The sequence below is a fragment of the Podarcis melisellensis genome (assembly GCF_964234715.1).
Source record: "Podarcis melisellensis genome assembly, chromosome: 8".
In the NCBI taxonomy this organism is placed as follows: Eukaryota; Metazoa; Chordata; class Lepidosauria; order Squamata; family Lacertidae; genus Podarcis; species Podarcis melisellensis.
In genome coordinates this window covers 1,707,813-1,728,122 of record NC_138540.1, presented here as the reverse complement: position 1 = coordinate 1,728,122, position 20,310 = coordinate 1,707,813, and the positions used below count along the sequence as shown (strand labels likewise).

Sequence of the window (20,310 nt, the reverse complement as noted above, 5' to 3'; positions counted from 1 at the left end):
TGTCTCAGCAAACCTTTTATACTATTGAAAATGTTGCATCTTTTGGCTAAATTAGAATTTGAATAAGGGAAGGGTAAGGAGTAGATTTTAAAAATAGGGTTAGATTTTTAAACAAAAAAGAGAAACTGAGCAATTAAAGTATTCAATAAAGTTAGCAATTGTAGCCCAAGCAAAAAGGACTGCTTCCTTTATGTACAGGAAAGGGCTAATATCCCTCTGGCCATTTGCGGAATAATCTGCCACGCCCTTATATATGGGGAAAAAGGGCCAGAGAGTCAGAATTAATAGGATTTTTTTTATTTAACATTCTCAGTCATTTCAGCCTTACCATTTGCAGACAAAATAAAATATTTTCCTGCCCTTTATTTACAGGATTGGTCAAGGCCGATATGTATTTGTATGTGCTTAAACTTTGAATTGACTTTGAAGTCTGATTTTTAAATAGTAGACAAAATGATAAACACTGTAACCACTCAAATGCTTGATATTACCAGTTGTGCTTCAAAACATCACGGCTTCACTTCTCACGTTTTAAAACTAAAGAGCAAAGCTAGGCTGAATTTGAACTCCATCACCACACCAGAATTTAAGAATTACCCTTCAATCCTCCAATGCTTGCAGACACATGTCCTTCCACACAGCCCCAAATTGGGAGAGTTGAAAGGGATCCTGGGGTCATCTAGTCCAACCATCCAAAATATAGGGTTCACAGCAAGATTTCACAGCAAGATTTGTACTATCAAATTTAAGTACAAATTTACAACTGGGAAAGGAAACATCTATGCTCCTATCATGTACTAAGGAAGAGGAAAATAAAAGTACCCAACTTTACACAGAACCCTTTTAGCAGATCTTGAGATAGTTTGAGTGAGTTTACTTTCTTAGACCAAAGAATGCAAGTTCCTAGTGAAATGATATTTAAAGGAAGATTGAAGTGAACAGGTTTTTTTTCTAAGATAGGGAGAGGATCTTTTATTAAGCATAGTTAAAACAGCCATAGATTTGATTTAAAGGGAATACAAAAGTGAACAATTTTTTCCTGAACTTGCAGAGGAATAGTAAGCCTAATTTAGATGATGAGGATGATGATGATGATGATGATTTTTTAAATAACTACAGATAGGAAAGTGAGATGCAGGGTACCTTAGGAAAGATTGCTCCCCCCTCTTTGCAGTTTCCTTTAAAGGATGCTTACTCGGGAGTAAATTTACCTGGCACAGAAGTAAGAAGGGAGAAAAAACTGAAAGAGACAGAATGAAACAGGGGGGGGGCATTTTCTGAGAAAAGAGGCCAGGAAGTCTTATAGAGACTGATATCTGGAGCCTTACAATAACTCTTCTGTCCAACCAAATCAAAGTTAAAACTGGACTCACATATTTTTCTTAGAAGGAACACCATACTTTCATAGGCACATAATGAATGAAATACTGCATTTTAGCTTGAGAGAGCAATTGGCTCAACTAGGCTTTTGCAGCAGAAACATTAGTTTCTTCACAGCACATTTCAAAATACTGGAAAAAAGACTGGAACACAGATATAGACTCACAAACTTAAAAGTTGCAACAAAACATTATCTACCATCAACTTAAAATCATACTCCTCACTTAAGCTATTCGGAGGAAGACTCTTTCGAGCCTCTCTCAAATAACAAACATTTGCACCCTTCATTCTCATTTTGTTTTGTTTTTCTGTTTTTAAGATTGATAAGGTCCAGCATGGCTTCCCTAGATTTAAATTTAGAAGCAAGCTTGCAGTTTAAACTATGCACACTTAAGAAAGGCAGTCTGTCAGAGACAGAAGGAACAGACAACACACATAACAGACAACATGTAAACATACATATTTTCATATATGTATTAACAGACAACACACATAACAGACAACATGTAAACATATATATTCTCATTCTTTAGTTGGTTATTGCAAGGAGTTGGGCCGCTCCCTTTGGCTTCATTAAGTAAAATTAGTAGGAAGGTCCCACATGGTTTTAAGAGCCTCCTTGCCTCTTCAAACACAACCAGTTAACCAAACTGGCAGGGCTCACAATGCTTAGTTGACTGGGTACCCCTTTATATATGCATGCGTTGTTGTTGCTTTTTTTTGGTTGTTTTTCTTTTGGGGGGGATAGAGAAGGGAGAAAGAGAGGGGTTGATTTGGATTTGGGTAACTTGTACAGGGGGCTATTTAGGGTTTTTTCCTTTTCCTTGTTGCTTGGCAACTTTCTAACAATTTAACGAGCTTCACCCACTCGGTTCCTTTTTCTATTCCTTTCCTATTTCCTATTTAATAACCTGGGGTCCTTTTCCACTCTGCCGATCCCGCCCAATTCCTCATGGGCTATCCCTCCTGGCAACCTCCTACCTATCGTCACAATCTCAGGAAAAGGGCCCCTACTGGACGCCCGTGCCGTGCGGTGCCAGATCGGGTGATCCCTGGATAGAATTTCGAACTGAAAATCCCCATTGCTTTTGGAAGCGGGCTCACGCACGATACACGTGTTACGTGGCACCGACCAGTGCGGCTGGGATTGGGATAGAAAGCAAGACCACTTCCTGCCCCCTAGCAAGGACGCTCGGGAAGTTCGGAAAGAGAACTCCAACCCCTTGCTTTCAACTGGGATGCCCGTTGCAGAGAGTCGGCTGTCTTTCCAAGCCGGGTCTCTCCGTCTTACTTTCGGACTCTCAATTGGTGCGGCTGACTGGAGGATTTGAGAGGAGAAAGAGATAGAGCTCAGAACCCCCCTTTCGGGTTGAGCAGCAGTCCACGGTCTCTCTCACCAATTGGACCAGGAGATAGGCGAGAAGGAGCGATAGAGAGGAGGGCAGAGAATTCAGTTGCCAGGAGACTTCCACCCCCTTCCCACCAGTGCACTGGATTTTCCTTTTCCTTATACTCATGCGTCTTCTATGATGATCCCGGGATCGATGAATAAGCCGGCTGGATCCCTCTTTGCTCCCCGGCTGAACTCCTGGGGCTTTCGATTACCGCCTGGAAGATGGCCGGGGGTCCAAAGGATCTTCCCAGGCAAAATGGCCTGGTGCCGACTGAAGATTTCGGGGGCCCCGGTCAGCAACGCGGGAGAACCGCATGCCCCACGTTGGGCGGCCAACTGTTATGGCTAAAATCTGGGTGCGGGGCTACACTGCCACCCAGCTCGTCGGACTAAGTGTCCGTGGGTCCCTGCGGAAGAAAATGAGCTCAGCCGGACAGGAGCAAAATGTGGAGACCCAAGGTTTATTGCGCAACAGGTTCAAGACGAGATTGAACAGCGAGAAAGGGGTGACATGAACTTTTGAAACTCCCTCCATGTCCCAGAATACAGTGCAAAATACATCCCAGTTACATCATGAATACATTAAGGAAAGGTTGGGTTACATCATGAATACATTAAGGAGAGGTTGGGTTACACCGGATTAACATATAGGAGGAGGGAGGGGGGAATATGCAGAGTTGGAGATATGCGCAGATAAGCGCTTCCTGAGGGTGATGGGAAGACAATGGTCCATGTATGCATAGTCTGCCACCTGGCATTGACCGGAGGAAAGGCTTGGCAGAGTGATTTGACAGGACTAGGGTCTTGACACCTTACTTGAGGGATTATGGAAGACAGGGGAAGGGTGATGGAGTCCTAGAGAAATTGAGCAAATTGGCACGTTGATTTTCTATGGATGTTATAGATTTTAGTCCCTTTTGACATTGACAATTGGGAATAAATGGATATATTGTCGCGAAGAAGGTGAAGAAGACATGCCCCCCCCCCTTCCGTAACAACACGAAAGCTCATACCAAGAACTAACTTAGTTGGTCTTTAAGGTGCTACTGGAAGGATTTTTTTTTGTTTTGACTATGGCAGACCAACACAGCTACCTATCTGTAAGGTAGAACAGTTAAGTTTAGCCTTCTCCCTGACAAAGAGGCTGTCTACCAGCTCCATCTGGTACGCCGGATGAGACCCTGCCTCCCTGTGTACTGTCTCGCCAGAGGCTGCGGAGACCATAGAACACTGGTCCCAAAGGATCTTCACTGGCTCCCAGTATGTTTCTGAGCACAATTCAAAGTGTTGGTGCTGACCCTTTAAGACCTAAACAGCCTCAGCCCAGTATACCTGAAGGAGCGTCTCCACCCCCATCGTTCAACCAGGGTCTGTCTGTGAGGGCCTTCTGGCGGTTCCCTCACTGAGAGAAGTGAAGCTACAGGGAACTAGACAGAGGGCCTTATTGGTAGTGGCACCCGCCCTGTGGAACAGCCCCCTTCAAGGAAATAAACAACAATCTGACTCTTAGAAGACATCTGAAGGCGGTCCTGTAAAGGGACGTTTTTAATGATTGATGTTTGATTATGTCTTTATATGTGTTGGAAGCCACCCAGAGTGGCTGGGGCAAAATATGTCAGATAGATGGGGTAAATAATAATAATAATAATAATAATAATAATAATAATAATAATAATTTATTTATTAGAGGCAGGAAGAATCCTTGGTCACATTTGTAGCATACATTAAAAATATATTGATACAACTTTTTAAAATCATGGCTTCCACTCTTGCAAAGAATTCTGGGAGCTGTAGTTCGCTGAGGGTGAAGAGAGTTCTTAGGAGCTCCCTAATCCCCATTTCAGAGCTACAGTTCCCTCTGCACTGAGATTTTCAGTGGCTGAAGTGCGGGTTTCATTGTCCAGAAAAGCTCCTGGCCCTTCCCCATTATGCAACTTGAATGCAAGTTTGCATACTTTTTGCAAATTGCTAAATTCAGCTTTTTGGTGCAAAAAAATGTAGATATTTACACACAGGCCTGACCTGAGGCTTGTATGCTGTTGGCTGAGTGGTTTTCTCCCACCTGCCCTCTTCTCTCTGCAGAATGGGGCCACACCTCTGGCCATTGCCAAGCGTCTGGGCTACATTTCTGTGACCGATGTGCTGAAAATTGTCACTGATGAGTCCAGCTTCTTGGTGAGTCTCCCAGTCAAGCCTAACCTGGGGTTGGAGGGTGGGGTGGGGAGGGGGAGCAGTGCTGTGGTGACCCTGAAGCTGTGCTCCCACCTGACCTGTTGCCTCTTGCAGTCATTCAGTGACAAGCACCACATGAGTTTACCAGAGACGGTGGACGAGATCCTGGATGTGTCCGAGGACGAAGGTGCGTTTCCGGCTTCCCCTGTGCTTGGGGCTGCTCTGGGAGGGAGATACGGGCACGAGGGTGACAGAGGCTGTGCACACACCAAAGCGCATTCTCCACCCACCCCAAGAAACTTGGGAACTGCAGTTTTCCCCTCACAGAGCTATAGTTCCCAGCACCCCTCAAAGGACAGTTCCCGGAAATCTTTGGGAAGTTGTGTGCACAGCCTGAATCCTGCCAGCTTTTCCTGTTTAATGGCTGCATTGGGTATTTTTTGGTAGAAAAGAGGACTGAACTGAAACGGAACATTCCGCAACCTTTCTCTCCCTGCTTGATTTTATCTGCCACTCCTCCTGCCTGCCCAGATCCATTTCCCTACCTGCCCCCCCCAAGCATAAGTAGCCTCTATTTTTCAAGCCTTCACAAATTATTTGGAAATAGGTTTGTGACGGTGCCTCCACTTCCTTTTTGAATTCAGCTTACAGTAGCTTGGAGAACATGACCAGCAAGGCTTGCTTTCTGCACAGCTTAGAGCAGTTCAAGTCCCTGCAAAAGGATGCGCCACCAGCGGGTCTCTGCGTTTGCCTCAGTCCCAGGGGAGCACATCAAAAGCACAGAATAGGGCAGTGAGAATCCTGAGAATCTTCGGCTTAGATTATTGTTTTGAAACAAGTTTCTGGCCCATATGAAGGCCTAGATTTTATGTTGTGAATCAAATAAATATATAAAATGTGCTTGAAATTGCTTGAGGAAGTGCCTGCTGAATCTTAGAAGCCAGAGGTGAAGCTGTATAGGGGCACTAGATTTGTAGAGCTGGAAAGTGACCCTAGCAACCATCTGGTCCAAGCCCCTGCAGGGCTCACAGCTGAACAGCAGGCATGGATCTCCTGCCTGGCTGCCATCAGGGACAGGGCCTTCTTTCCCCAAGATATCTGCCTCCCGCCTCTCTCAGAATGATGCCAAACACCAGCGGCCTAGCAGGTGTTTGGTTTTGAGCTGAGGCACAGAGGGTGCCAGGCCCGCCACCATGTACTTGTGCGTTTGCGCCCACCAACCTGGAGCGCGCAGTTCAAACCTGCTCTTCTTTTTTTCTTGCTTTCCAGGCACGGCTCACATAACTCTCCTGGGTACGGACTGTGTGTTGCTGTTGTGGGCATGGCTTGCCCGCCCGACCCATCCGCCCCATTCCACCCCACGCGGACCCACCAGGCCTCACATACCTCCATCCCATGCCGCCCTTGGCTTCCCAGGGGGCCAGCTCGCCCACCTGCCCACTCATTGTGTCTGTGGCTGTGAGGATGGTGGGGAGAGGGTGGCGTGGGGAAGGGGGCTGCATGAGAGAGCCCTCACCCATATGGCTGCTGAGCTCTGCTGCACACTGGTCCACAGGTGGGAGGCATGCCAGGGCATCTGTGCCAGGGCTTAGAGAGCTATCCCAGGAAGAAACCTGGGCTTTTGCCCGTCTCCCATAGAAGGGAACCATCTCCTTTTGCTCCCGGACTCCCCTTGCTGCTGACCATCACTCCTGTACCCCCTTCTCCCCCTCTTTCCACATTTGCGTTTCCACCTCACTTCCCATCTCCTTCAAGGATCGGAGGAGTCGCTTAAGTGGGAGGGAAGACAGCACAAGGATCTGAGCCATCCCCCCCAACCTCCCTGCTTTCCTTGAAGTTGGTGACAACGACCCATCCTTCCCAGTAACTGACCAGCTCTCAGCAGCTCCTCCTCCTTCCTCCACCCCACCCCTGCACTGTGGACCAAACTACATGTGGCCACAAATGCAGGGCACCCCACCCCCTCCCAAAACTGCCAGGGCAGAAGGGCTGATTCAGATTAGGACCCAGCACAGTTTTACTCTGAGTAGAATCAGTAGTTGATACAACCCTTGTCCACTCCATGCCCATTAATTGTCCTATGCCTGCAATTTGCACTCACCGAAAGGATCCCATTTGCTTCCATTTCAGGTACAAGGGCTGGTTGGGTCAGGATCATGACCAAGGGTTAAAGCACCCTCTTTTCCTTTAATGTCCTGGGGTGAAATCTGAAACAGCCCAGCACTGTTAGAACTATGCTGTGAAGGTCACATGTCATCCGGCCCCAAACCTTTTATCAGGCCCCTGGCTTAGTTCTCCAGGCCACCTGAGCTTGGAGCCCAACCTGGCCAGGCCATTCACAGGCATCAAGGCCATGGTGGTCTAAGTTGGTCTGAAAGAGTGATCACTCCTCATGGTGTGGACACTCACCCCACTTTTGCTTCTGGTCTAGGAGCATCCCAGTTCCTGAGATTTCAGGAGCCCTGAGGAAGTGGGCCCCCAGATGTCACTAGGCATGGCACGTTAAGCATTAAACACAGTCGCTGAAAGTATGTCATTCACACGAAACCCACAAAGTCTAACGAATGAGCCAGGTATGCATGCGGACTCATCACCCTCTCCTCCCCTTCAGCCCAGCCCAGTTCTTTGTATTCCTTTGTGCTCCCTCCCACCACTGAGTCCTGGAGATGGAGGTTAATTGGGAGAGCAGAGAGGGCTAAGGCCCCAAAAGTCTATACATTTTTGCAGCTGGCTCCTGCTGGGCTGAAGCTTGCAAGCTGCACGCACAGTCTTCTTTTTTATAATCTATTTTTTCCACATAAAATACAATAGAAGCCAGACTAATCTAGAGAAGAAAATTAAGAAAGAAGCAAGAATAAGAAAAGGAAGAAAATAAAGAAGAAGAGAAGAAGAGAAAGAGAATAAAAGGCTCTTTATGACCATTGTGCCTTGACCTTTATTCTCCACACAGAAGAATGAGTTCTCACCTGGGAGCTTCCCCCTCCTCTCCCCCAGCCTCCCACTCTGGGAGATCCTCTCTGCTCTGCCCTCACACATGGCTCTCCATCTTCCAGCCATCGCCTTCCTGCATTTATTTTCATTAGCCTAAGACAGAAAACTACAAAAACAAAGCATAAATGTAGATGGAATTAACCAAAACACAAGAACAACAACAAGAAGAATGAGAGCTCATATAAAAAGAAGATAAGAGAAGTTTTAAGAAAGAAAATAAGAAGGGCTTCCACTTTTCTGTCTGCCAATTATGACAATTATTCAAAATATGCCCTCCAGGATAACATCTATCTCTATTAATTTCCAGCTATTTCCCAATCTGCTTGGCATTGTTTTCTCAATCTTCAATCCCAGGCATCTGAAATCCACCTTTTTCCATCCAAAAAGTCCAACAGGAGCTCTCCAGCTATTATCATTACATGTCAAAATAGTCCTTCCGACTAATCTTAACAATGTCCTTCCTTATTGACTTGTGTCTTCATTAATTTCTACCCAATTCCTTATGTTCCAGTCCTATTTCCTGTTGACCATGCTTCGTCTTAGTTGAAAAGAAAAAGGAAAATCCTTCTGATCCTCCACTTTCCCCATTCTTTTCCCAAGAGCTTAGAGGTTTTTTCTTCTGTATTCCCTTTAATTTGTACCCAAAGCCTTTTCTCTCTCGGCTCCATCGCTGCTGCCATCTCCGGTTGCCTCTTAAGGCCTCTGTTCACAATTCCCTTCACCCCCACTTTGTCTGCTTCAGTCCTCCAGACAGCTGTATGGCTGTCATCTCATGGTCAGGCAGATCTGGGCCCACATCTTTCCCCAAAGGCCCTGTGTGCTCGTTCATCTGGTGTATCTTTGATCCCGTCTCCTTTAACGTTCTGCACATCTCAGCTCTTGGTTCTGTTTGCTGTTCCTCCAGCCCTTGGCAGAGGACACCAGTGAGGGAGGAGGCATTCAGTGTTGCCTTTGCCTCCAGGAACTTGTGTCTGCTTCTTTAAATGCTCCTTCCTTTCTCACAAAGATAAGGGACTCAGCTATACAGCTGCAAATAATATGATTTTAAATGTGTTTTACATGCAGTATACAATGTGACACTAGAGGGCGATGGTGAGCCACATGAAAAATGCAATGTATTTTTAAGACCGCTTTTTAAAAAAGCATTTTCAAAGCGGTTTTTATATGTGCGTCGGTTCCACCAAGGTGCAGTTTTGTTTTTGCAGCCAATGCAGCATGTACAAGATGGAGACTTAGGGGCAGTATAAAGTGAAGATTTTAAACAGATTCAGAGCCATATTATCAGTTGTGTTCTTTCTTAGTTGCCAGTGATTAAGATAAGCTTTTTGGTTAATTTTTTAGGCTGTTAAATAATGCTTTTTCATTCCCCAGCAGCCCATTTGTCATCTGGGTGTTGATTAATTGACAGATTGAAAATCGGATTTATAGTTATTTCCAGGTTTCAGAAATAGTTAAAAGAATCTAATCTAAGGGCTATTATGCGATGCAGGGGCCTGTGAGTCCTCGTTTGAGATACTCCTCCACCCTGAAAACTTCTGTCTCTGGTGTAATGATTTTTTCTTCTGAGCATTTGAAGCTTATCCTTGAACTCCCTTACCTCGGTCCCTTGAATCCCTGCATAATTATCTCCACTGAGAGGAGTGCCAGCAGTCAACTACATCTGCCATCTCCCCCCCCCCCCAATCTTCTTAATTTTAAAAAAAACAAATAAAAATAAAAGGCCTTCTCTCCTCCCTGGAGAGTCAGCCCCTCCCCCAGGCACATCTGGAGACTTCCTGAGGGATCTGGCAGCCCTTCTCCTTTCCAACTTCTCCTTGAGTTTGGAGTTGTATCCAAAGTTAATTCTGCCCAGTAGTAAACCCATTGATGTTCCCCAGCATGCCTAGCTTAGGCTCATTCATCTCAAGGGGTCTACACTGAGTAGGACTCAGCTGCATACCACCACCCCAGTTTTTATAGCTGTGCTGGGATCCTGGCTTGGCTGCCAGTCCATGAGGTTTTCATGGGGATTATTATAGAATCATAGAATCATAGAGTTGGAAGAGACCACAAGGGCCATCGAGTCCAACCCCCTGCCAAGCAGGAAACACCATCAGAGCACTCCTGACATGTGGTTGTCAAGCCTCTGCTTAAAGACCTCCAAAGAAGGAGACTCCACCACACTCCTTGGCAGCAAATTCCACTGTCGGACAGCTCTTACTGTCAGGAAGTTCTTCCTAATGTTTAGGTGGAATCTTCTTTCTTGTAGTTTGGATCCATTGCTCCGTGTCCGCTTCTCTGGAGCAGCAGAAAACAACCTTTCTCCCTCCTCTATGTGACATCCTTTTATATATTTGAACATGGCTATCATATCACCCCTTAACCTCCTCTTCTCCAGGCTAAACATGCCCAGCTCCCTTAGCCGTTCCTCATATTATCCGCCTTTTAATTGTCTTGTCTTGTGGGTAGTAAGAAGCCTTCAGTTTCTTTGAAAATTGCCCTTAGCAACAGAGCAGGAGAGAGAGAGAAGGTGTGCAAGCAGCATGGGAAGAGCAAAGCTCATGCTGGAATGGGCAGGGGCCAAAGGGGGCCAAGCCATAGTGCAACCGACTCTCTGTGCAGCCGACTCCTTGCTCCTCCTGCCCCCCCCCCCCCGCCTCCATCCCAGCAAGGCCACATTCCGGCCAAGGGAGACCCCACGAGGCTGTGAGCAGAGCCAGGGGGGAGGAGAAGAAGCCTGGGGAGGCTCCCGAGTGTCTGGGACAGAGGCCTGGGGAGCCCCCTTTGTGCCTCCCCCCTCTGCCCCATTTGATACATTGCCATGGGGTGATGCTGGAGTTGGCTGTTCTGTGTGGCCAGATCCCATGCCCTTCCCAGGATGGAATTGTAGACAAATCTCCCAGGTCAGCATCTCTCACCACCTGGGCCTCTAAAGGCTCATGCACGTTTTGAGGCACACCCCACGCCTTCCTGGTTTGTGTCTGAGTTTTTGTGGGGTTTTTGCCGTGGTGCTTTCCTGCTTTTTACTGCTGAATCAGAGCATATGGGAAGCCACAGAAAACTCAAATTGCTGTTTATTCTGGGGAAAGCAATGGGGGGGGGGAGCACTCCGACATGGAGTTTTAAAGGGTGGAGCTGAGTGAAAAAAGTGTGGGGCGAATGGTCAGTGTGGATGAGCCCTAACCCTGGCGTTGCCCCTGTGAACCATCTCCTCTCATGTCACTGCAGCCCTTAAACATCCATGGAGCAAAGTGGGGTCCTGCCCAAATGGAAACCAACAGCCCGCTCACCCCCAGTGATTCCCTCGGCCCCTTCCCCAGCCTGGATCTCAAGCGGCAGGAGGGCCAACGTCCCTCCATTGCCCAGTTGGCTACAAGCGCTGCTTTGCTGCTCGATTTGGCCCTGAGCCAAGTGCCCCCCCCCATCGTGCTGCTGGTGGGGCTTTCTTCCCCCCTTTTCTTTTCAGCCCTCTCTCTTTTTCAGGCGATGAGTTGCCCACTACAAAGCCACAGAAGCGGGACTTCCAGTATCAGGAGGATGAGAGAGAAATTGTGGAGTTTGTCCCCAAACTGGACCACACGTAAGACATGCTGGGCAGGGCAGGGAAGCAGCAAGGCGGGAGTTGTCCTTTCGGGGGAAGCTGGGGTTGGGCCCAAGACATTTGGGTCCCTCCAGCAGAGACTTCAGCTGGCCTCCCTTCCACTGGGGTGAATTTAACAAGGAGCAATTATTGTTTGAATGGTAATAAATACCATTCTAGTCAAGTTGCGTGGGATCAATTCCAATCTGTTACCTCCGAGGATGTGGACAGGCTGCTTGGACGATTGAAGCCAACCACCTGTCTCCTTGATCCTTGCCCATCCTGGCTTATAAAAGCTAGCCGGGAAGGGCTGGGTGATGGGCTTCGTGGGGTGGTGAATACTTCTCTCCGTGAGGGAGCCTTCCCAGACCTGCTAAAAGAGGCGGTTATTAAACCGCTTCTTAAAAACCATATTTAGATGCGGTCACAATGGCCAACTATCGCCCAGTCTCAAATCTTCCATTCTTGGGCAAGGTGATTGAGCGAGTGGTTGCTGAACAACTCCAGGCACGCCTGGAAGAAGCGGACCATTTGGATCCCTTCCAGTTGGGATTCAGGCCTCATCATGGGACTGAAACTGCCTTGGTCGCACTGGTTGATGATCTCCGGCGGGCTAGGGACAAAGGTGAGAGCTGTTTCCTAGTTCTGCTGGATCTCTCAGCGGCGTTTGATACCATCGACCATAACATCCTTCTGGACCGTCTTGAGGGGCTGGGAGCTGGGGGCACTGTCATACAGTGGTTCCGCTCCTTCCCCCTGGGCCGTGTTCAGAAAGTGGTGGTGGGGGATGAGTGTTCAGACCCCTGGGCTCTCACTTGTGGGGTGCCTCAGGGTTCTGTCCTCTCCCCGATGCTTTTCAACATCTACATGCAGCCGCTGGGAGAGATCATCAGGGGGTTTGGGATGGGTGTTCATCAGTATGCGGATGATACCCAGTTCTACCTCTCCTTTAAATCAGAACCAGTGAAGGCGGTGAAGGTCCTGTGTGAGTGTCTGGAGGCGGTTGGAGGATGGATGGTGGCTAACAGATTGAGGTTGAATCCTGACAAGACAGAAGTACTATTTTGGGGGGAGAAAAGGCGGGCAGGTGTGGAGACTCCCTGGTCCTGAATGGGGTAACTGTGCCCCTGAAGGACCAGGTGCGCAGCCTGGGAGTCATTTTGGACTCACAGCTGTCCATGGAGGCGCAGGTCAATTCTGTGTCCAGGGCAGCAACCTCACAGGGCTGTTGTGAGGAGGAAAGGGGGGGGGGACCATGTACACCACTTTGAGCTCCAGTGCAGGAAAAGGCAATAAAATGCCCACTTAGGAAATGAATGGGATGGTTGCAAGCATAAAACCAGAAGAACGTAGAAACAGTTTTGTTAAGTTGTGGGTGAACATATCAGATGACACAGCGATTCTTTATTCAGAGGCCAGAACAGAACTGAGCTGAAGGGCTCAGTCAGCCTGCTTATATAGAGCTCCAGTACACATAATTGTTACAACTTTCTAAAACTATCCAATCATTGAACATCACTTTCGATCTCTTATTTGCATAACTATCTACAGTATCCCCCTTCTGGCCCAGGGTGAGAACTTCAGTACATAACAAGTTTTTTAAAAGTTCTATATGCAAAACAAGCTAAGAAGAATTCCACATATAAATCAGGTTTTTGAGCAATAGTTGCTTGACTGTGTTCTGTTTCTCAGGAGAGAAGAGTCTCCCGCCATCCCGCGAATCCCGTGTGTGACGCCTGAGACGGTCCTGATCCGACCCGAGGAGCCAGAACAGGTGGGTGCATGTCTGTCTCAGCAGAGCTGGAGGGGCAGAGCCGTAAAAAGGACCTGGGGGGGACCCACAGCGTCCATCCACAGTGGCCCTTGGCTTCTCCCTCTTCGGAGGCTAAGCCACTGGCGACCAGAAATGATGCCTTTGCAGCAGTGGTGCCCTGAAACTGACATGCCTGTCCCAGAGAAGCTCCCATCGTGGCTGGCTGGATCTCTTTTGGGCAGCAGTTGCTGGAATCCACAGGAGAGAGAGTGCTCTTTGCAGGTGCTGGATGAGAGGGGCTTTCTGTCCCCACTGAGTCATCTCCATTGGCCTCCATGGCTCTGGGAGGGGGCCAAAGCCCACGTGGTTTGAAGACATGTGTCTCAAGCAGGCTGCCGCCCAATGTCCCCTCCCAACTCACCCCTGGCTGTAGGGTGGGAGCATTGGCATGCTGAGGAAGGGGCCCCAAATTGGGATCTGGAGGAAGATGGACCCCCATAAAAGAAGAAGGCAGAGGTGGGGGCATGGGGAGCCCTCAGTTTCCACAGAGGTCGTCGGTGGAGGCATCTAGGCTTGTGCTTGAACGGGCCCTCTGATTCTGTCCCTGTAGGCTTCCAAGGAATTTGACGAGGAGTCTCTCATCCCAAGCAGCCCTGCCACAGAGACCTCCGACAACATCAGCCCTGTGGCCAGCCCAGTCCACACAGGGTGAGTTCCTCCTGCTTCTCACATCCCCACTTGCCCTGGGATGTTTCCCTGCAAAACCCCAAAGTGGAGCGTGTCCTTCAGGCACCAGGGACATGAGACAGATCAGCCCCTGCAGCTATCCCAATGACTTATCCTGAGTCAAATCAAGGAACGGCCAAGCCCAGCTGTGTCCTGCATGCTCTGACTGGCAGCAACTCTCCTGGGCCTTAGGGAGAGCACCTGCCAAGAGACCTTCTGCTTTCAAGGCAAATGCTCTTTCCCAATAAGGAACATAGGAAGCTCAGCCACACCTTTGCTTGCCACACCACTTTCCCCTGGGAAACCTGCAGCTTAGCGCAGAATCAGAACAATTGGCAGCTGGGTTCCCTGCAGATCCTCCAGCTGAGGAGCAACCACTGGGGTGAAGGGGGGTGCATTTCCAAGCTTCTCTGCTTTGGGACTCTGGGAAGCCCTGCTGTGACCTGTGCATTTGACAATTGAATCCTGCCTTTTTGCCCCCTCCCCAGATTCCTCGTCAGTTTCATGGTGGATGCTCGTGGCGGGTCCATGCGTGGGAGCAGGCACAACGGCCTCCGCGTCATCATCCCACCCAGGACGTGTGCAGCACCCACACGCATCACCTGCCGCCTGGTCAAGCCCCAGAAACTGCAGGCCCCACCTCCTCTGGCCGAGGAAGAAGGGTTGGCCAGCAGGATCATTGCCCTGGGCCCTGCCGGAGCACAGTTCCTCAGGTGAAGAAGGCTAGACACTCTCCTCTCCTCTCCTCACTAGCGGGTTGCTGGCCAGTTGGCACTCTGAGCTCTAATCACTCTCCGCCATGTGTGCTGGGGCAGGAAAAGGAAGGTGGTGGGTGGCCCTGCTGTTCCTACATCAGGAAGACATCAAAGCCCTCGTGGTACCTCTAAGCGCCAAATGCAGTGCTTGGGGGCACATCCAAACTGAAATCCCAGCATCCTATCTCTCTGTGTATGTTATATGTTCATGGCTTTCAGCATAGAGATGCTGTGGAGCAGAGCAGGGATGGGGGGCCTGTGGTCCTCCAGATGCAGCTGAAGTGCAGGGTCCCTTTGAATGACCTCCAGGGTCCCTCCAGCTCTGTGACTCTAGTTCTCCACAACACTTAAAAATAAATATTATAAAGGTTTTTTATTAATGTAAAATCAAGAGTACCCAAAACCAACCAAACCCCGAAATCAAAGTTACAAAACATAGGAGGAGCAGTACAGAGGTTGTATTTTCCAAAGAAACAGAAAACAGATAATGTAAAACAGGAAAAGAAGCAAAACATAGAATCAAAGCCAAATATCACAATTTGATGGTGCGGGAAAGTTCAGTGTATCTGAATCTGACACATAAGAAATATCCCACCCAGTGGCGTAAAAACGTTCCAGGTCTTCCTTACCTTTAAAAGCACATAATTTGTGAGTTATTTTTTCTGCACTAGCCAGAATCTACATACACTTCCTCTTCTCCTGCTGCTTTCCCCTGGAGAAAACTGATCCGTAGTGCTCAGCATATGGAGCAAATGGCAATTTGGGTTTTCTCCGAATTGACATTTGCTCAGAGGAGCAGGGAAACCCGCTTGGCTCTCTGCATTCCAGGCATGGAAGAAGCAGAATGGGGACAAGAACATATTCTTGTACCACAGCAAGAAGCTTAAGTCCTGTAGTTGAAGCTTCCATTTCCAGGCCAAAGAAGTTCTCGCTGCATCCATGGAAGATGTTTCTTAGATCAGAAAGTTGCCATTTGATCATGCCACAAGTTCGAAAGTGCAAGTTGTGAGGAGGCTTGGGTGGGACATTTAAAATTTTAAAAGATTTCTTGAAAATTGTCTGTCCAGAATTTGGATGCCAGAACATTCCCACCAACACAAGCAGAAAAAATATCCTCCTGCTTGCACAGCAGCACTGACAATCCCGTGGGGCATTTGATGTTATGTGAGAAAGTTGCACAGCAGAGGTGCTTCTCCCCAACTCTCGGGTGAGCATAATGGCCACTCGCTTTGGGCCCTGACACTCCACTCTCCTACAGCCCTGTAATCGTGGAGATCCCTCACTTTGCCTCGCACGGCCGCGGTGACAGGGAGCTGGTGGTTCTGCGCAGTGAGAATGGATCCATATGGAAGGAGCACCGCAGCCGCTATGGGGAGAGCTACTTGGACCAGGTCCTCAATGGCATGGATGAAGGTACGAGTGCCTGGCAGGGACAGGGGAAACCAGTTGGGGAAGAGGCTCAAAACTGCCCAAGGAGCAAGGAAGTGACAATAGCTTTGCTGGTTTCCAAGCCTCAGCTCAGGGGCAGAGGGACCATCCTCAGCCCCCTTTGCTTCTGGGCAGCCTCCCAGAGACCGGAGGCAAAAGCGGGCAGAGAAATGAATGTGAATTTCAACTTGGTGCAGTAAACTGGTTTCTTTGCCCACTCTCAGCCCGCTCTGCCCCCATTCAGGCAGGCAAGAAGCATTATCTTCAAGGACACATTCCAACATGGCAAAAACAAGGGGGGGGTGGCCTACAGAGACTTCCAGGGGCCACGAGGAGAGATCAGGAGGGCTGCTTGTGCCTGCCCCCCGGGCCTGAGGTTTTCCACCCCTGCCCTAACCACCAAGCATAGCATAGCTAGCCACTCGGGTGCCCGGGGCCGTGTGCGCACCCTGCAGATGGGGGTGGAGAGAGACACCTATGGGGGCAGGGCAGGCCGCCAATGGGGGCAGAGCATGCTGCATGGAGCCTCTCTGTAGGGCGGCTGAGGCGGTGGGCAGGCGCAAGCCCCACACTGCTCGAAAAAGCAGCGCTGAGCTTGCAGGCAGTTTGCCCACCGCTTCCCCCTCAGGAGAGACGCGTGGCTCAGGCATGCTACAGGCCCCACGGTGTGGCCCCCAGTGCCCCCCGCCTCACCCAGCTATGCCTCTGGATTAAGCAGAGTGATGGAGGGGAGGGCTGTCAAAGGCTACTAGCCAGAAAGGCTGTGCTCTGCCTCCAAAGTTGGAGGCGGCAATGCTTCTGGTTTCTGGAAATCACTCGAGGGGAGAGGGCTCCTGCAGTGGCGTAGGAAGTGGTGTAGGCCAGTGGGTGTATTTTTTCAAAAACGCATGTTTGCCATTTTGTCACCCTCCTCAGTGAGGACACCCGAGGCAGCCTGCACCCACCACACCCCCTTTTCCTATGCCACTGCTAACCACATAGGACCAGGCTACCTAAAAGGCTTCCTTTGCCCACAAGTTACCTGCTTGTGCATTGCAGGTTGCTGGGAGGCTCTTCTCTGGGATGAGGGAGGAGGCCTTTGGGGGCCACCCCTAAGAAGTCCAACTCCCTACCTTGGGAAATTGCTTTGTCCCCTTCCGATGGTTCTGACAGACATTTGGCCTAGCAAGTTGCTGGTGCCTGTTTTATGCTCCCTGATTTTTTGGTGTGACATTTTTCGCTGCTGTTCCTGTCTCTCTTAAGCTGCCATTAATCCCCCTCACCTCCAGTACAGTTTCATCTGTCTGCTGGTGGTTCTACTCAAAAGGAAAATGTAAATTAAAAAAATTATTCTGATTGCAATGATTTGAAGTTGTAAGGAGTGTGAATGCTAAGTCAAACTGTTGGTCTGTGGGTCAGGGTTCTGAGCCTTTCATGACTGGTCAATCTAGTTCTTCTATTGATTTATTGCTTGTGGCACACTATCAGCAATATGCAGTTCAGGAAATCCTTGCTGTGTGATCTTACTATGCCACTGCCAACTCTTACAGAGCTGGAGAGCCTCGAGGAGCTGGAGAAGAAGAGGATTTGCCGCATCATCACCACGGATTTCCCTCTTTACTTTGTGGTCATGTCTCGCGTGTCCCAGGACTGTGACCTGATTGGCCCAGAGGGTGGCTGTCTGCAGAGCACGTTGGTGCCTCTGGTCCAGGCCACATTCCCAGAAACAGCAGTCACCAAGAAGGTCAAGCTAGCTCTGCAGGTACAAGGACAACCTCCTGTCTCTTGCATCTATCTCTAGAGCAGAGCAGTCCAGGGAGACTTGAAGCAGGAATGGTGTGGACATGGGAGTTTGTGGGTGTAGTTCTGAATTTGGGGAGCAGGCTTGGTGGGCTTCATAATAAGCAAACACAGCCAAAATAACCAATGCAAATTAAATGTGCACATAAGGTAAAGGTTCCCCTCCCCGTACGGGCCAGTCGTGTCTGACTCTAGGGTTGTGCGCCCATCTCACTTAAGAGGCCGGGGGGCAGCGCTGTCCGCAGACACTTCCGGGTCACGTGGCCAGCGTGACAACCTGCATCTGGCGAGCCAGCACAGCACATGGAAATGCCGTTTACCTTCTCGCTAGTAAGCGGTCCCTATTTATCTACTTGCACCCAGAGGTGCTTTCGAACTGCTAGGTTGGCAGGCGCTGGGACCGAGCAACAGGAGCACACCCTGCCGCGGGGATTCAAACCGCTGACCTGACGATCGGCAAGTCCTAGGCGCTGAGGTTTTACCCACAGCGCCACCCGCGTCCCACATAATATAGGCAACATAATAGGTAAAGGTAAAGGTACCCCTGCCCGTACGGGCCAGTCTTGACAGACTCTGGGGTTGTGCGCCCATCTCACTTAAGAGGCCAGGGGCCAGCGCTGTCCGGAGACACTTCCGGGTCACGTGGCCAGCGTGACATCGCCGCTCTGGCGAGCCAGAGCCGCACACGGAAACGTCGTTTACCTTCCCGCTGGTAAGCGGTCCCTATTTATCTACTTGCACCCGGAGGTGCTTTCGAACTGCTAGGTTGGCAGGCGCTGGGACCGAGCAGCAGGAGCGCACCCCGCCGCAGGGATTCGAACCGCCGACCTTTCGATCGGCAAGCCCTAGGCGCTGAGGCTTTAACCCACAGCGCAACATAATATAGGCAATCAAAAAATATGGAATACAGACAAGCCCCGATTTGTGCAGGGGTTGCATTCCAGGTCAGTGTGCATGTTGATGGAGCACGCATAAGCCTGCCCCACCCTGTTACACCCTCTTCAGGCTCCAAAAATGCCCCATACGTGCACAGTGGCATGTCCCTAGAACGCACACAAAACGGGGGTTGCCTGTATTTTGGCAGGGAATAATGGAAAGATCTAGGCAAGGGATCTAACTGAGCGCTGGGTTTCAGGAATAGCAGCCAGGGCTGGATGGCGAAAACTGGAGTTGTGCTTCAGCATCATTCAGCATCCTCAGCAAGTTACTTGTATATTTAGCAAAACAAGTTTCTTGACCTTAAGGTAATGAAAATAGTTTTGTAAAAACACTTAAAATATCAGAAACTGGAGGAGGGGCTGAGTGGGATTTGCCATGGCTGGAGGCGGAACTTGGTTGCCATATGCAACCAAGTCCTGACTGGGTGGCTGCATGGGGCTCAGCCGCTAACAGAGTAACAAAAACCAGATCCATTCAGTGCAAGCACACACTAAATGCATTGTCCAGTCTGGTCCTCAGAGTGACAAATGCTGGGCTGCTTACTGGATCTCCCACTTTTGCAGATCTCTGGTGGACATTCGGGTTATTCAGGGGCCTGGCTCTGGAGTTGCCTTTGAAAGAGGCCACAGCAGAGCACATGGCTGGCATCCTGGCAGCAAGGAGGGGCCCCCTCCAGGAGCACGGCTCTTTTGGCATGTCTCCCTGTGAGAATGTTGAGGACAGTAGGAGAGGATATATTGATTAATACAGGGGTCAGCAACCTAAGGCCCATGGGCCACAAGCGGCCATGGGGGTCGTTTAACCGGCCCATGGACCCCCGCCACCTGCTCGTGGCAGACTGCCTTCCGGGACACTGGCCAGCTTCCCATTGGTTGCAGGAAGCTCCTGCAGCCAATGGGAAGCTGTGCACGCCTCCTCCGCGCTGGAAGGAGCACCAGAAATAGCATTTGCGCGTGCGTGCGCGCGCACACACACACACACACACACTGGACCACTGCGGCGTCTGTGGGACCGTGAATTGTGAGAATCACTTGAGTTAAGCAATCCAGTCTGGCTTGTCCAGACTGGATTTGTTCCTGGTAAATCCCCTTTTGTTCCCTCTTAAAAACAATAATGACACAATAGTCTTCTTTAAGAAACTAATGATAAGGTTTACTCACACAGTACACAGTGTGATCCTGAAGGCAGGCTTTAGTTACAGATACAGAGAAATGTGTGGGTTCACCCTCTTTTGTGGAATGAGCCCATGTGCTGCTGGCTGAGAGCCACACACAGCAAAAATGGTATCAAGAAGAGTCGAGAGGAAGAGCATCAAGAGGAAGAGGAAAATGGCTGCGTGACCTGCCCCTTTGTAGGGTCTGCCAGGGTCACGCCCATCTACCTGGTCACACACAGGGGGAGGACGCTCCAGACAAGGCGTGACAGGAAGTCCTCC

At 49.6% G+C, this 20,310-nt stretch overlaps 1 protein-coding gene across 11 annotated transcripts in view; it reads left to right on the top strand.

Moving 5' to 3' along the window:
- ANK1 (ankyrin 1) overlaps window positions 1-20,310 on the top strand; it is a 181,314-nt gene that overhangs the window by 125,446 nt on the left and 35,558 nt on the right. For 10 of the 11 annotated variants that reach the window (XR_014170939.1, XM_081921261.1, XM_081921265.1 and 7 more), the window contains exons 21-29: window positions 4,856-4,948; window positions 5,060-5,132; window positions 6,215-6,238; window positions 11,399-11,495; window positions 13,188-13,269; window positions 13,859-13,956; window positions 14,463-14,687; window positions 15,988-16,142; window positions 17,687-17,898. Coding sequence is in view for 10 of the 11 variants with exons in the window: in XM_081921261.1 (XP_081777387.1) it covers window positions 4,856-4,948; window positions 5,060-5,132; window positions 6,215-6,238; window positions 11,399-11,495; window positions 13,188-13,269; window positions 13,859-13,956; window positions 14,463-14,687; window positions 15,988-16,142; window positions 17,687-17,898 (1,059 nt within the window). In the remaining variant the exon portion in view is untranslated. The remainder of the gene's footprint in view (window positions 1-4,855; window positions 4,949-5,059; window positions 5,133-6,214; window positions 6,239-11,398; window positions 11,496-13,187; window positions 13,270-13,858; window positions 13,957-14,462; window positions 14,688-15,987; window positions 16,143-17,686; window positions 17,899-20,310) is intronic. The other variant, XM_081921262.1, reaches the window with a different exon arrangement.